Here is a 15,086-nt window from a genome sequence, read left to right on the forward strand (position 1 = left end):
CGACTGACAACGGAACAGAGCTAGCAGTGCACAATGACACGTCATGTGACCCATTTTTTTTGCAGCTTTCCAGTTCTAGACTGCACGGAGAGGGAGGGGGAGAGGCACCCCTTCCGAATGGTTAAGGTAAGGGTTAACGTTTGGGATAGGGTTAAAATATAAAATAAAATAAACAGTGTCCACCACTGGGATCAAACACACAACCTTCTGATCCAGAGTTATGGGATAGGGCTAAAACAAAAAACTGTGTCCACCATGCATGATCCAGAGTCATGGGATTACGCCCATCCACCATCCCTGTCCACAACACCCTAGCAAAACCCAAGTCTACTTGATGGTAATAGGGCCAACTGTTTCCCCTAGTGGCCGGTTTTGAAGGCATTTCCTGAACTCCTAATGGATAGACGTCCAATTTCGAAGTCAATCTTGAACAATCTCCCTGAGTAAACAATGATGTCCTAGTACATTGCTATTATGCACCCTACTTTTTGCCACTAAAATAACAGTCTGGTCTGTGTTTGAGGGGTTCACATACTGAGGTAGTGATTCACACCATAACATATCTTATTTTGTATAGTCCTAAATGCATAGTACAACATTGTTTTGCTGCCCAAACTCAAGTTGACTAGGCTACATTATAGAAATCAGATACCATTTGTATTGTACACTTTCTTGACAGCCAAATAACGTTATGTGATGCAGTATTATAACAAGCATATTATACCCATATACCTATATTTGCTGTGGCATGCCTAAAATATGTCAAATAACGTTAGTTGACATGGAAGCTATAGCCAAACCCTTTCATTGAGTTCGTGTCGCTATCGTGTTCTCAATCAAAGTTTTGCACACATTTCGAATCTAAAAACATTCGCCACGTGTACAAATATCATAAATGAATATGCTGCTTTCTCAGCCGCGAGTGTCAAGCAAAGATCCACCCCCTGGGTCAAGCTAGGTAGCTATCAAGCTAAAGTTAACAAGCAAAGCTAGCTAGCTAACTTAATTGGAAAATAGCTAATGTAGCTAACTAACCATGTAACTTTTCTTTTCACAAGACAGTATAGCGTTACATTGTTGAAGCACTTACCACAAAATCAGAAATGTGACCAGAGACCAGTTTATCTGTGCCAATAAAAACCTATTTAAGTATTTACGCAACTGATAGCACACCGCTACAGTGCTTACAGTGGTTTCTGTGGATTGAGGAAGTTTACATTCCAAGTGGAATTTTGTCATTGCGTAACTTTTGTCCACCAGGGAGCAGTCAATGATTAGCTAAACTAAATCATTCATAAACATCAATACACATACTTCTCCCACGAATGTTGAGAAAAGAGAAGGAACTGAATTAAATGTATGAATGTAAAGAAACACACGGTAGGGGGGCGCTTCTGTTATAGATTAGGGCAGTTTGCAGGTGGAAATGTAGCCAGAATTGATGGCAAGTTAACTGCTGAACTTAAAAATATATATATATTTTACCTTTATTTAACTAGGCAAGTCAGTTAAGAACAAATTCTTATTTTCAATGACAGCCTAGGAACAACTTAGTTTGTTTACCAGTGTATTACCGATTAAATCTCTTAATTTTGAAATGAGGTTAAACATTGAAGACTATAGTATTTTAAAATGATTATGACTAGTGTATAAAATCTTCCTGTAGATGTTTATGATGAGTTGTGCACTTCCACCCCTCCCTCCCGCTGCGATTACACTCCACCACAGGAGGTGGCAGTATTTTTGCATGTTCAGTGCGGCTGCTGTTGTACGTAAAGGCATTTTCTTGTTGGTTGGTGAATGACTGAGATGTGCTGAAACACATCAGACGGAGTTGTTATAAAGGAGTTTTTTAAGTTTTCAACACAATGAGTTCAATAGGAACTGGGGTAAGTTTGATAGCTAAGATACTGCTCGTTATACATTTGTATGCTAACAAACGAAAGGTTTGGTAACTTGTTAGCACCGGCTCATTCTTGGACAAGTTAGCAACAAAGTTAGCCAACTTGCTAATGTTAGCTAACTGTGGCTGCTCTGGTAGTTTTAGGTTTTACAGTAGTAGATAACTAATAACACATTAAAATACGTCATTCGTTTAAGATCTATAACAGTATGTAGAGTGAAACACATTTTACATTGATTACTGCTACCTACCTAAGTAACGTTAGCTTGCTAGTTCTGTAGGGAAATAACTAACTAGTTGTCATGCCTGCTGACTCACTTGTACTGCAGCTAACGTTAGCTAGCTAAATTAGCAATGCTGGGATCGAAATTGAAACAAATTCAACCAAATGGTGTTGGGTATTGGTTGCTCTCCTATCGCTAAACAAAGGTTTTATTTCACCACTGGGTAAAAGGAATTTCACATGATATTTACAAGTTTTAAAAATCTTTTTAAATAGCTAGAATGACGCGCTGGCACCTGTAATGTAAAAATGGGATTACTCAAATTGTAATGTCACATGCACAAGTACAGTAAAATGTCTTAATTGCAAACTCAAAACCCAACAATGCAATAATCAATAACAATGTATTACTAGAAAAAAAGCACACGAGGAATATTAAATATGAGGTAAGTAATTAAGCATACTATATACAGGAAATATTTAAAAAGTCAGTTCCAGTACCATATTTACATGTGCCGGGATACTGGCGTGATGGAGGTAGATATGTATAGGGATAAGGTGACAAGGCAACAGGATATAAGATCGAGTAGCAGCATCTTGTAGGTGTAACCGATGTGAAATGGCTAGCTAGTTAGCGGTGGTGCGCGCCAATAATGTTTCAATCGGTGACGTCACTCGCGCTGAGACCTGAAGTAGTTGTTTCCCTTGCTCTGCTTTTGTGGAGCGATGGGTAACGATGCTTCGTGGGTGTCAGTTGTTGTGTGCAGAGGGTCCCTGGTTCGAGCCCAGGTAGGGGCGAGGGTAGGGATGGAAGCTAAACTGTTACATAGAGTCATGTATGTGCATATTATGTGTGAGTATGTAGGGCCCTGTGAGTGTGCATAGACGGTGCAAAATATTGAAATAACCTTGTATCTTTATTTACCTTTTAACTCGGTCCATGTAGCTATTTTATCAGTTGTGTTGCTTGTGGATAGAAGCTGTTCAAGAGCCTGTTGGTGTCAGATTTGATGCACTGGTACCTCTTGCCGTGAGGCAGCAGAGAAAATAGACTATGGCTTGGGTGGTTGGGGTCTTTGAGGATTTTCCGGGCCTTCTTTTCACACTGCCTGATATAGAGGTCCCCGATGGCAGGGAGCTCAGCACCAGTGATGTACTGGGCTGTCCGCACAATCCTCTAGCGCCATACCAAGTAGGGATGCAGCTAGTCAATATGATCTCACTAGTACAGCTGTAAAACCTTTCCAGGAGGGCCCATGCCAAACTTATTCAACCTCCTGAGGGAAAGTGGCACTGTCGCGCCGACTTTATGACTGTGTGTGTGTGTTTGGACCATTTTTAAGTCTTTCGTGATTTGGACACAGAGGTACTTGGAAGTTCTCTACCTGCTCCACTACCGCCCTGTCGATGTGGATGGGGGGGTGACCCCCCCCCCTGTTTCCTGTAGTCCATGATCAGCTCCTTGGTCTTGCTGACATTGAGGGAGAGGTTGTTGCTTCGGAACCACACTGCCGGGTCAGACCTCCTCCCTGTAGGCTGACTCATCGTCGCCGGTGATCAGGCCTACCACCATCATGTCGTCAGTTTGATGGTGGTGTTGGAGTCGTGCGTGGCCACACAGTCGTGGGTTAACAATTCAGGCCTATCATGAAGCTACTTCCATGGTTTTTGCTAGCTAATATTTTGAAAATTGACACCCTTGAGTTTGGTTAGATTGATGTAAAGGTATGAAGTCTGACAGTTCCTGTCAATGACAAGTGTAGCTATGTTATCTCAACAGCGGTGGCCTTCAAAATATAACATCTAAAACTCTTTCCCTTTCTAGTATGACTTGTCTGCCTCCACCTTTTCACCTGATGGAAGGGTATTCCAGGTGGAATATGCCATGAAGGCAGTAGAAAACAGCAGGTATATTATCCTTCCCTGTTTGAGTGTTTTCAATGCAGTACCCACATGATGGAAAATAACCCAAGTGTCTCAATTTGTTGGTTCTTGTTCTTTCTCCTTACAGCACAGCAATTGGGATCCGATGCAAGGATGGGGTTGTGTTCGGTGTTGAGAAATTGATTCTCTCCAAACTTTATGAACAAGGCTCAAACAAGCGCATCTTCAATGTTGACCGTCACGTAGGAATGGTATGTATTCATCCAGACCACATCCATAGTGTAATTACGGGTAGAGTGTTTACCAACAAAACTGACTAACCAAAAAACAGATGGGTTGTCTTATAATCAAAGGATTATTGACAACATGTAAGCTATATTTCTGAGCTTGTCTGCAAATCTTTATTGAAAACATAAAAACTTTTACTTAATGCACTTGTTTTGTTACAGTTATTGGTTGGCTAGCTGGCTAACCCTAGCTACATTAGCATAGATGTGACAAGCAACTAAACACTTCAAAACAAGAGATGGTATCAAGAACAAAATACAGCTAGCTGAAACAAGCCTTCTACAATTAACCACACACCAGCTTCTAGTCAATGTTGCTAGCTATCTGACTGATCAGAGTGACAACAACACACAGACTTTTACCTCTGGGTTGCTCTTGCATTTGTCGTGATGTTGTCAACCCCATATATTCATCTCGAAAGATCTTAGGGGGGGACTGAATTCTGCTGCTCATTAAGAAAAACTGGATTTGGGTATTGGGGATGTGGTTGGGTGTGTTATGTTTGTCCCTCTTGAGTCATGGTAAAAACATTTCACTCTCAAAATAGTCAGAATGAATCTAAGATAAATGAAGAAATCTGTAATAAATTGAAGTTTTTGTCAGAGGTCTACATGCTGACCAGACCGGACACGGCGCGTGCGCGAGCGTCGCAAAATAAATTTAGAAATCCATGTTATTCAATTATTGCACCCACACTGCTCGCGCGCGCCAACGAGCGTCTGCGACGCCAAGGGCTAAAATAGAAGTCGTTCCTATTTCTGACGCAGATCACGCTGAAAGTCCTGCCTCTCCCATCTCCTCATTGGTTTATAGAAGCAGGTACCCACGTGCCATCGCCTCATTGGTTATACCCACGTGGGCGATTGAAAGACGAACTGTTTTGCCGGTAGTCGTGGTAATACAATGAAAGTTTAGATGCGATCACCATATAAATTAAACGATGAAAAAGCCTGGAAGGAGGAGAGATGACTAGAAACGATTCGGTTGGCTGTTTTATGTGTGGATTAAATGTGTGGATTAATTAAGTAGAGGTCCTTGTGCATTTCAGGTAAAATAACAACTCAATGTTTATATCCCAGGACAAATTAGCTAGTAACAGCAAGCTAGCTAAATAGGACAAATTAACGTTAGCTAGCAAGTGCAAGCTAACTAGCTAAATTGCCATACATGTTTAATGCTTTTCAACCTGTCCCCAAATTAATGTAATTGGTTCAGAGTTTGTTTTGATATTATAACCTGCGTGTTGTGATCGTGTTTGGTGTGGGGAGGCAAAATACATTTATTCACGATAGCGCAAGATGGCGCACGCGCGCAGCCGGTTTGGGTTCCGTGTAGTTGTGCAATTTTACATCTAGCTAAAATTATTTGGTGCAGTATCTCTCTAATTAAATGTGCATGAAAACTACCTAGTACTGCAATCCTGACACTATCGACACGGCTGCTGCTTCCCTCAGGACTTATTTCTGACAACATTTCTACAACTTCAGAAAGCTGTCAAACTAGCTATCATTTCCCAAAATCACAAGCTAGTTTAATCTGTTTGTCAATGAAGCTAGCTAGTAGTACATTGAGCAGGCAGGCCACGTTAACTAAATCTGCTTATCAAGTCACTGGCGAGTGGCATAGTGCTTCGGTGCCATTTGGAGGTTTGTGTGTGTCTGTGTGGCAGTCTGTGATGGAGCAGTGACTGTCTGAGGAACGGGCTATCTTACTGTCGTGACATGGGCTGGATAGAATCAGTCTGTCTTCAGAACTTGTAATAATTGCTTATTTGCCTTGCAAAATAATAGAACAATATTATTTCTATAATAAAGCTGTGATTGAGAGTTTCATTGTTGTTATTTTTGAAAGCCACAACTTTAGGAGAAAATCTTTGTAGGCTAGAATATTTGGGAAATAACGTTGTAGATGTCCTGGAGTGCAGGTAGTGTGCCCCCGGTGATGCGTTGGGCTGACCACACGCACCACCCTCTGGAGAGGCGGTTGCGTCCGGTGCTGTAGCCGTACCAGGCAGTGATGCAGTCCAACAGGATGCTCTCAATGGTGTATCTGTAGATGTTTGCGAGGGTCTTAGGGACCCAGCTGAATTTTTCAGCCTTCTGAGGTTGAAGAGGTGCTGTTTCGCTTCACTACACTGTCTGTGTGGATGGATTATTTCAGGTTGTCAGTGATGTGCATGCAGATAATCTTGAAGCTTTTCACCCTCCACTGCTACCCATGTGGATGGGGGCGTGCTGTCTCCTGAAGTCCACCATCATCTCCTTCATTTTTTCCTAGCACCACTCCGCCAGGGCCCACACCACTTCCCTGCAGGCTGTCATACATGGATTTGTTGGGGTGGTATGCAAATTGTAGTGGGTCTAGGGTGTCGGGTAAGGTGGAGGTTTGATCCTTAACTAGCCTCTCAAAGCACTTCATGATGACAGAAATGGGGACTACAGACTGGGATAGGGAGAGATTGAATATGTCCGTAAACACTCCAGCCAGCTGGTCTGCACATAATCTAAGGATGTAGCTATGGATGCCGTTTGGGCCGCCAGCCTTGCGAGGCTTAACACGATTAAATGTCTTCACGTCGGCCGCGGAAAACGAGAGCTCGCAGGAGCAAAGGAAGTAGCAGAATGGAGGCATGATCAGATTTGCCAAAGGGAGCGCGGGGGAGTAGCAATGGTCAAGATTTCTTGATGAGCGTGTAGCGCAGGCGATGTGTTGATAAAGCTTTGGTTGCATTTTCCTCATATTTGCTTTTAGGGGGCGGTGGTACAAACATAGGATCCAATTCAGGAATGTCTAATTTTTGGTCAAAATGCTGGTGAGTGACTGCCGATCTAATATCCAAAAGTTATTTTCGGCTATAGGTAATAATGCTAGAAACGTTCTGAGCAAATAATACGAAATAACACACAAAAAAACACTGAGAAGTTGGCTAGGAACAGGGTGACCATATCTGTTGGCGCCATGACTGTTGGAGCCTATCGAATAGAAACACAAGATGGTTAAGGAGTATCCATTATAAAAAGAAAACAATTAATAGGTTTAGGCTATAGCCCATGCATCCAACAGAGGGAGATAGAGATTTTCTGACTGGACATTTTGGGGTGCTTTGGTATAATTTCTCGCTTTGTCTAGCCTACATTGAGGCATGTTAATCAGTCTTTTGTTCTGTATAACATTTTTATTGAAATAGGCTATAGGAATAGGCTAATTACTCTTAATGTCACTTGTGTGCTGCGAGACTCTGTTCTTTACTGTGGGGCGCCAGTCAAGTTCAAATAGGCTAAACCATCGTGTGTCACATCACAACGTCGTCACAATCTACGATGGCTGTCAATCATCGTAAATAGACGATGCTATTGTAATAGCACTCAACCTTACTTTCAACATAACATTGGTGACGCGTTGTCTTATCTGAACAAGTATGAGGCGCTGTGTAATGTGGGCAGGTCTGTCTGTATAGTTTCTGCCGTACGATTGAATAGAGTTGCAGAGCAAGGAAAACTACTAATTCAAAGTCTCAGAGCGCGCACCGCTAGCAAGCTAGCAATTTCACACCGGTTACATAGGATGATCGATATGAATCTAGGAATGGAACAGCTTCCATAAATCTCGCAAATCTCTTGTTTTGGAAGGTACTGACTTTGTGACAAATTATGCTATTAACACTTTGTAGTCAATTTCTACAGTTGTATCAATGTTTCTGACTAATATCAATGCAACAGACAGTTTTCAAACAGTTTTTTTGCGTTCACCTGTTTTTAAAGCAGGGATTGATCTTCATTACCAGTTCATCTCATAGAAAGGGCAAATAAAGGCAGGTTCAAATGTTAATTCATTAAAATGAGACTCAGCGATTATACAACGTTGCCACGAGCACCACAGATATTGCAGATAAGCGCGATGCACTCTATCTGGTATGGCCAAGAATGTGTTTCATGCTGCTGCCATAAAATTGCTGCTGGACCATAATAATGGAGAAGTTTAGCATCAAGCTTAACACTCTTAGTTGTTGTGGAAGTCGTCCCGACTCTGCTGTTTACTTTGTGCATTGCTGAATCTGCCTTTAACTTTCTTACCCATAGGCAGTGGCTGGACTACTGGCTGATGCTCGATCCCTGTCTGAGGTGGCCAGAGAGGAGGCCTCCAACTTCAGATCTAACTATGGACACAACATCCCACTGAAGGTAAAAATTATTCTGTTGCTATTCATCGGTGTTTCCCTCAAACTCCTCCTCGGTTACCCTGTCAGTTCCACATATTTGATATATTCCATTACAGGACTACCACGCCTGATTCAACTGGTTAACTGACTATACTAACCTATTTTGGCGACATATTCTGAATTGCTTTGTCCCTAAATCCTATGGACAGTCATATTCCTTGAATTGCATATAATCTCTCTTTACAGTATCTCTCAGAGAGAGTGGCCATGTACGTTCATGCCTACACGTTATACAGTGCCGTGCGGCCGTTTGGATGCAGCTTCATCTTGGGCTCTTACGATCAAGATGATGGTCCTCAGCTGTACATGGTTGATCCCTCTGGAATCTCATTTGTGAGTTAGGTTTTGGGTGTTTATCACTAAACTAACTCTGTTGTCTAATGTCATTAACTTACTGTTGTCACACTACACTCTTAGGGCCAGTTTCCCGACTCAAGATTAAGACTAGTCTAGGAGTAAGAGGCATTCTCAATGGAGATTTTACAATGCGCATGTGGTTTACTCCTTGACTAGGTTTAATCTGGGTCTGGGAAAATTGCCATTTTAAAGGCCCCAGTGCAGTCAAATGTATATATAAAACACAGGAAAATCACATTTCCACACAGGTTAGAATAATATTGTGGAAATTATAATGCCCTTTTAGTGTAAGAGCGGTTTGAAAAGACTGCCTGAACTTTCAGCCCGTTTGTGTTATTGAGTTTTGGCCTACCATGGTGACATCACCATGCGGTAAATTAGTGAGTAGACCAATAATACCTTTCTACCAATAAGTTAGTATTCTGTTTTTTCCTCCCCAGACAGGCCTAGCAAAATTCTTGCTTGAGAAATTTTATTTTTTACCATTTTAATTGAAAGTACTTCATTGTTACCCAGAAATGATTTAAATAGTAAGATTAAAAAGACAGCTGATTTGGACCTTTTAAGGTGTTTGGAACTATGCAATCTATTCTCAGAAGGGAATGTTTGTTTTACCATCTCTATATGTCATCATGCAGCCTCAAAGTGATGTGAAATGTGTAACGTTGTTGTGAAAATGTTCAAGATGGCCACTGAAATGTTTGTTTTATTAAGGGTTACTGGGGATGTGCTATTGGAAAAGCCAAGCAAGCCGCCAAGACAGAAATTGAAAAGCTTCAGGTAAGAATATTAATTTAGCCAAGTTGTCCAATTTCATAAAACATGGGAATATCTTCATTGTTTATCTTTGTATGTCATTGCCATCAACAGATGAAAGACATGACCTGCAGGGAGTTGGTAAAAGAGGTGGCCAAAATGTAAGTGTTTTTTATTTTATTAAAGGAATACACCTACTGTTGCTCATTCTCATCAATAGCCTTCAATCAAGGCACTGAGTATTACTCATATGTACTGTTGTATTTTTGGTTTTGTAGAATCTACATTGTACACGATGAAGTGAAAGACAAAGCGTTCGAGTTGGAACTCAGCTGGGTTGGAGAAGGTAATGCAGCTTTCTCTTATATACACTGAGTGTACAAAACAGACACCTGCTCTTTCCATGACAGACTGTCCAGGTGAAAGCTATGATCCCTTATAGATGTCACTTGTTAAATCCACTTCAATCAGTGTAGATGAAGGGGATGAGACAGGTTAAAGAAGTATTTTTTTAAAGCCTTGAGACAATTGAGACCAGGATTGTGTATGTGTGCCATTCAGATGGTAAATGGGAAAGACGGATGATTTAAGTGCCTTTGAACGGGTTATGGTAGAAGAGACTGAAGGCAGGCTTCATCAGCTTGTCACACACCACTTTGCATTTTCAAAACATATACTTAATTGTTTGAAACCTGAACGTTTTACTACGTATTATGAGGCATGTCTTACCTGGCTTCAAAGTAGCCAAAATAAGACCATATCTGTGTATGCAATTATTTTATATAAACTTTCTTTCATTGTCCAGTAACCAAAGGCACACTTCTAGTCATATTAGCAACCCATGCTAGTAGTTGCATATTCAATCACCCCTCTTTCTAAATTTCGAACAGATATTTTCATCTGTCACATGAAACCGACGGCATGTGCAGTGAGCTTTTGATAACTGTGATTTCCTGCTAATTGCATTATGGAATGAACATTTGCGCATTGCTGCACTTATAATGTGAAGAAATAATGGTTCATCAACATTAAGCTAAACGTTCTGATCTGTTGCGTCACTCATTCCTTTTTTCCCTCTATTTTCTTTTATGTAGCCTATTGGTTGTGTGAATTTGGGACCTATTGTCCCACAACTGTCCCAGAGTCTGTTTTGGAATAGGCTATTTCTTTCTCAACAAGCTGACCAATAGAATAGGTCAACTTTTCTACTATGGGGGATAGCAGATTGAGATAGGCTAGTGATTTTGCTGTTGGTTACTGGTCTTGTTGGCTGAGGAAAAGTAAATGTGGACAGGTTTTCTAACATCTTCAAAGTGCGCGTCAGAATTCGGTAAGACGGACCGCACATTGTTACATCCTCGACTTGCATGTTCTGTTAATATGAATTACCATAATCAAAATGTCATTCTGAGCACCGTGGGTGGATGCCCTAATCAGGTTATGCACCCAATCCAAAAGGGTCTGGTAAATTTCTCAAATGTCCGCTAAATTAAAATGCTGCCGGTCAAATGTTCGGCGCCTCATTTTTCTAACGGAAACCCTGGCGTGAGCAGTGTTCCACTCAAATCTGAAAGTTAACCCAGCTCATAACTAAGTGATGTATTGCATGCATGTGCAGTAATGGGTTAGGATTCTGTCAGAAGCTTCATCATCACCGGTTTTGACCAGCTACGTGACGGCCCCCGCCCGATCCAGTCAAATCAATGTTATGCATAACTTATGACCTTCATTTCCCTTCACCAGTGACAAATGGAAAGCACGAGCTGGTTCCTAAAGACATCAGGGTGGAGGCAGAGAAGTATGCTAAGGTATGTACCACGACCACCAGTTTGTTGCATGGCCTTTCTGTGACCTGGGTTCAAAACAACAGTACCTTCAAAGTATTTTTCCCACATTGTGGTTACAAACTGAATTTAAAATTGAATAAATTGAGATTGTGTCATTGGCCTACACACAATACCCCATGATGAGTCAATAAGTATTCAACACCTTTGTTATGACAAGCCTAAATAAATTGAGTAAAAATGTGTAACTCACATGATAAGTTGCATGGACTCACTCTGTGTGCAATAATGGTGTTTAACATAGTTTTTTTTATGACTGCCTCATCTCTGTACCGTACACATTCAATTATCTGTAAGGTTGAGCCCTGAATTTCAAAAACAGATTCAACCAAAAAGACCAGGGAGTTTTTCCAATGCCTTGCAAACAAGGGTAGATGGGTAAAAAAAAGCAGACATTGAATATATCCCTTTGAGCATGGTGAAGTTATTGATTATACTTTGGATGGTGTATCAATACACCCAGTCACTAGAACGATACAGGCGTCCTTTGCTAACTCAGTAGCCGGAGAGGAAGGAAACTGCTCAGGGATTTCAACATGATGCCAATGGTGACTTTAAAACAGTTAGTTTATTGGCTGTGGTAGAACTGAGGATGATCAACAACATTGTAATTACTCCACAATACTACGCTAATTAACAGAGCAAAGAAATTAACTTCATGTCCTGAATAGAATGCATTATGTTTGGGGGAAAATCCAGCAGTGATCAACAACCAACTTAAGAGTTTGAATTTTAAAAGGAATAATCTGCAATATTGTACAAACCAGGTGTGCAAAGCTCTTAGAGACTTACCCAGAAAGAATCACTTTCTGAAGGCACTGTATGTCTATGGATCGAACTTGGGTTTCCTTTGCGCCACAAGACTGTTAGCCTTCTGAGCTAAATCCTAGGTTTTAGCCCAGGGAGCTAACTAGTCTTCAGGTCCCAGGCAAGGTTACTCATCACACGAGCGTGGTTCACTAAACCACCATTATACAGTATCTGTTAGTGTTGCACGGCGTACTGAAACTATAACATGAAAAACGGTTGGGTATTAGAATTTGTCACTTTCGCTTCTATCAAATGTCTCATGTTTGAAAATGAGCTAAATGTGTTATTAAACTTATTAGAAAATATGATACATTTGGCCAAACGATTACAAGACATTAACAGAATGCATCAGTGTTTGTATTCCCTGCAGCTTTCTGAAGAAGCATCGGCATGGGAATGCCTGTCTGGGTGTGCATATGTCGACCACTTTGTGTATCTGTTAGCAGGGTTGGGTAGGTTACTTTCTAGATGTAGTCAGTTAGTTACAAGTTACCTGTACAAAATTGTAATCAGTAACATAACTTGGATTACCCAAACTCTGAATGTAATCTGCTTACTTTCCCCTTAAGATGCATTCGACCAAGACAAAAACGAATTACCAATTGAATGACATCTATTGCAGGATAAATAAATGCTAGTTTACATACTTTTTCACAGCACTGTATTTGCCCCCTTTCTAATCTTCTCCACTTTTGAATATTTTTGATACGGGATGTTATCAGATCTTCAACCAAAACCTAATATTAGATAAAGATAACCTGAGAGAACAGATAACAACAATGACATACTTATTTCATAAACAAAGTTAAGCAACATCCAATGCCCGTGTGGAAAATGAATTTCCCCCTTACACTTAACTGGTTGTCACCTTTAGCTGCAATGACTCCAACCAAACGCGTCCTGTAGTAGTTGTTGATCAGTGTCTCACGTCGCAGTAGAGGTATTTTGGCCAACTTTTCCATGCAGAACTGCTTTAATTTAGAGACATTTGTGGGTTTTCAAGCATGAACTGCCCCTTTCAAGTCCTGCCACATCTCAATTGGGATTAGGTTTGGACTTTGACTAGGCCATTCCAAAACTTTAAAATTGTTTCTTTTTAGCCATTTTCATGTAGACTTGATTGTGTGTGTTGGATCATTGTCTTGCTGCATGACCCAGCTGTGCTTCAGCTCAGACGGATGGCCTGTCATTCTCCTGTAGAATTCTGATACAGACCACCACCATGCTTGACCTTTGGTATAAGGTTCTTACTGTGGAATGTAGTTTGGTTTTCGCCAGGCATACTGGGACCCATGTTGTCCAAAAAGTTATACTTTTGACTCATCTGTCCATAGAACATTCTTCCAAGAGTCTTGATGATCATCCAGGTGCTTAAACTCTAAACCTGTTTTCACTTTGTCATTATGGCATACTGTGTGTGAATTGATGAGGGGGGGAAATTATTTAATTAATTTTAGAATAAGACTAACGTAACAAAGTGGAAAAAGTAAAGTGGTCTGAATACTTTACGAATGCACTGTAAGTACAAAGTAGCCTATGCCTACTGGGCAGAATCATGGTTATTTACATCCATTTTGTGGGCATTTATTTTGCAAACTCCTTCACGTGCTACAGAAACACTGCTAAACAAAGTGGTAGGTGCACTTTATTTAGCAGGCTAACTACACTCAAATCATGTATTTTTCCCCCAGACCTCAGTGATCTCCAGATGTGGTTTAAGCATTGTTGTGGACGTAGAAAAAAAAAAAAAAATACAAAATTGTTTGTTCTATTAAAATACTTGTTTTTCTCTTTTGTGCAAAACAATGCTTTTTTTTTGGGGGGGGGGGGTTATTGAGTATCGTGATACTAAATCTGGTATCGAAGTCATTTCTGCTATCGTGATAACATTAGTCTGTCTTTCTGGTGTCTGATTCACAATGCTTCTTGCTTCCACCATAGGATTCTTTGGAGGAGGAGGATGACTCTGAAGAAGACAACATGTAAACTCAATTCTGCGGGTTCTTCACTCGTCACACACACCTACTGACAGGACAGCTCTACAAGAAAGACGGAAATTATTTTGTATGTTTTGTAGTTAATGGACCATTCATGTCATTTCTTTCCCATTTGGTTTGATGGATTACACAGCTTTGAAATAAAAGTGGATGAGCACTGTTTATACTAAAAGCATCTTTGACCATTAAAAAAAAAAAAGAGGTAAAACAATCAACAAGGGTTTGCCTTAGTCATGTTATTTTTTGCCAATGTATATGTATTTAGTCCTTGAGGTATTATTTACAAGACTATCACTACTTGATCCTTCTACTGGTGGTGCCAGTTGTGTAAGAACATAAAGACTATTTCAGTGCACAGTGTGATGTTTGAACTATGACATGAGTTCAGTGACTCCAGAAGGGCAGTAGTCTCCACATTGACCTTACCATAGACCGCCACCTCTGGCTACCATGCCTCTCCATTCCATCCTTGTTGTTCCGTCCCTGCTTGGATACACTTGAGACTAAATGCAGAAGACCTGACAACAATACAGTGTCTTGAATCTGATTTAGCTCATCTCATCTGTACATTTGATGAAGAACACATGCAATGCTGTCTCTGACAAATTCATGCTATGGCATTAGGTAAGTAGTAAACAAGATTTGACAGCAATCACTTCACTAGCTTTTCTGATCAGTGCTATCCGGGATCGTTGGGACGTCCATACCCTAACCTTATCCATAACGAAAGACAATACAGTATGTTTAGAAACTCTGTGCCATAAGCCTAACCAGTTAAAATGTCAACTTCAATGTGGTAGGGACT

The 15,086-nt window shown here is 40.7% G+C and overlaps 2 protein-coding genes across 2 annotated transcripts in view; one reads left to right on the top strand and one right to left on the bottom strand.

Moving 5' to 3' along the window:
- Positions 1 to 1,203, bottom strand: part of mipol1 (mirror-image polydactyly 1) — a 71,616-nt gene extending 70,413 nt beyond the window's left edge. Inside the window, exon 1 of the mRNA XM_039009790.1 lies at positions 1,091 to 1,203. The gene's annotated coding sequence lies outside the window, so the exon portion shown is untranslated. The remainder of the gene's footprint in view (positions 1 to 1,090) is intronic.
- A 567-nt stretch (positions 1,204 to 1,770) lies between these two features.
- On the top strand, positions 1,771 to 14,496 carry LOC120060458 (proteasome subunit alpha type-3-like). The gene is made up of 10 exons (XM_039009791.1): positions 1,771 to 1,889; positions 3,952 to 4,034; positions 4,138 to 4,261; positions 8,378 to 8,479; positions 8,704 to 8,850; positions 9,589 to 9,654; positions 9,745 to 9,791; positions 9,909 to 9,976; positions 11,374 to 11,438; positions 14,226 to 14,496. The coding sequence occupies exons 1-10, from the start codon at positions 1,869 to 1,871 to the stop codon at positions 14,268 to 14,270; spliced, it is 768 nt and encodes a 255-aa protein (XP_038865719.1). The 5' UTR covers positions 1,771 to 1,868; the 3' UTR covers positions 14,271 to 14,496.
- Positions 14,497 to 15,086: the final 590 nt, after the last annotated feature.

This window comes from Salvelinus namaycush, chromosome 15, assembly GCF_016432855.1.
Source record: "Salvelinus namaycush isolate Seneca chromosome 15, SaNama_1.0, whole genome shotgun sequence".
In the NCBI taxonomy this organism is placed as follows: domain Eukaryota; kingdom Metazoa; phylum Chordata; class Actinopteri; order Salmoniformes; family Salmonidae; genus Salvelinus; species Salvelinus namaycush.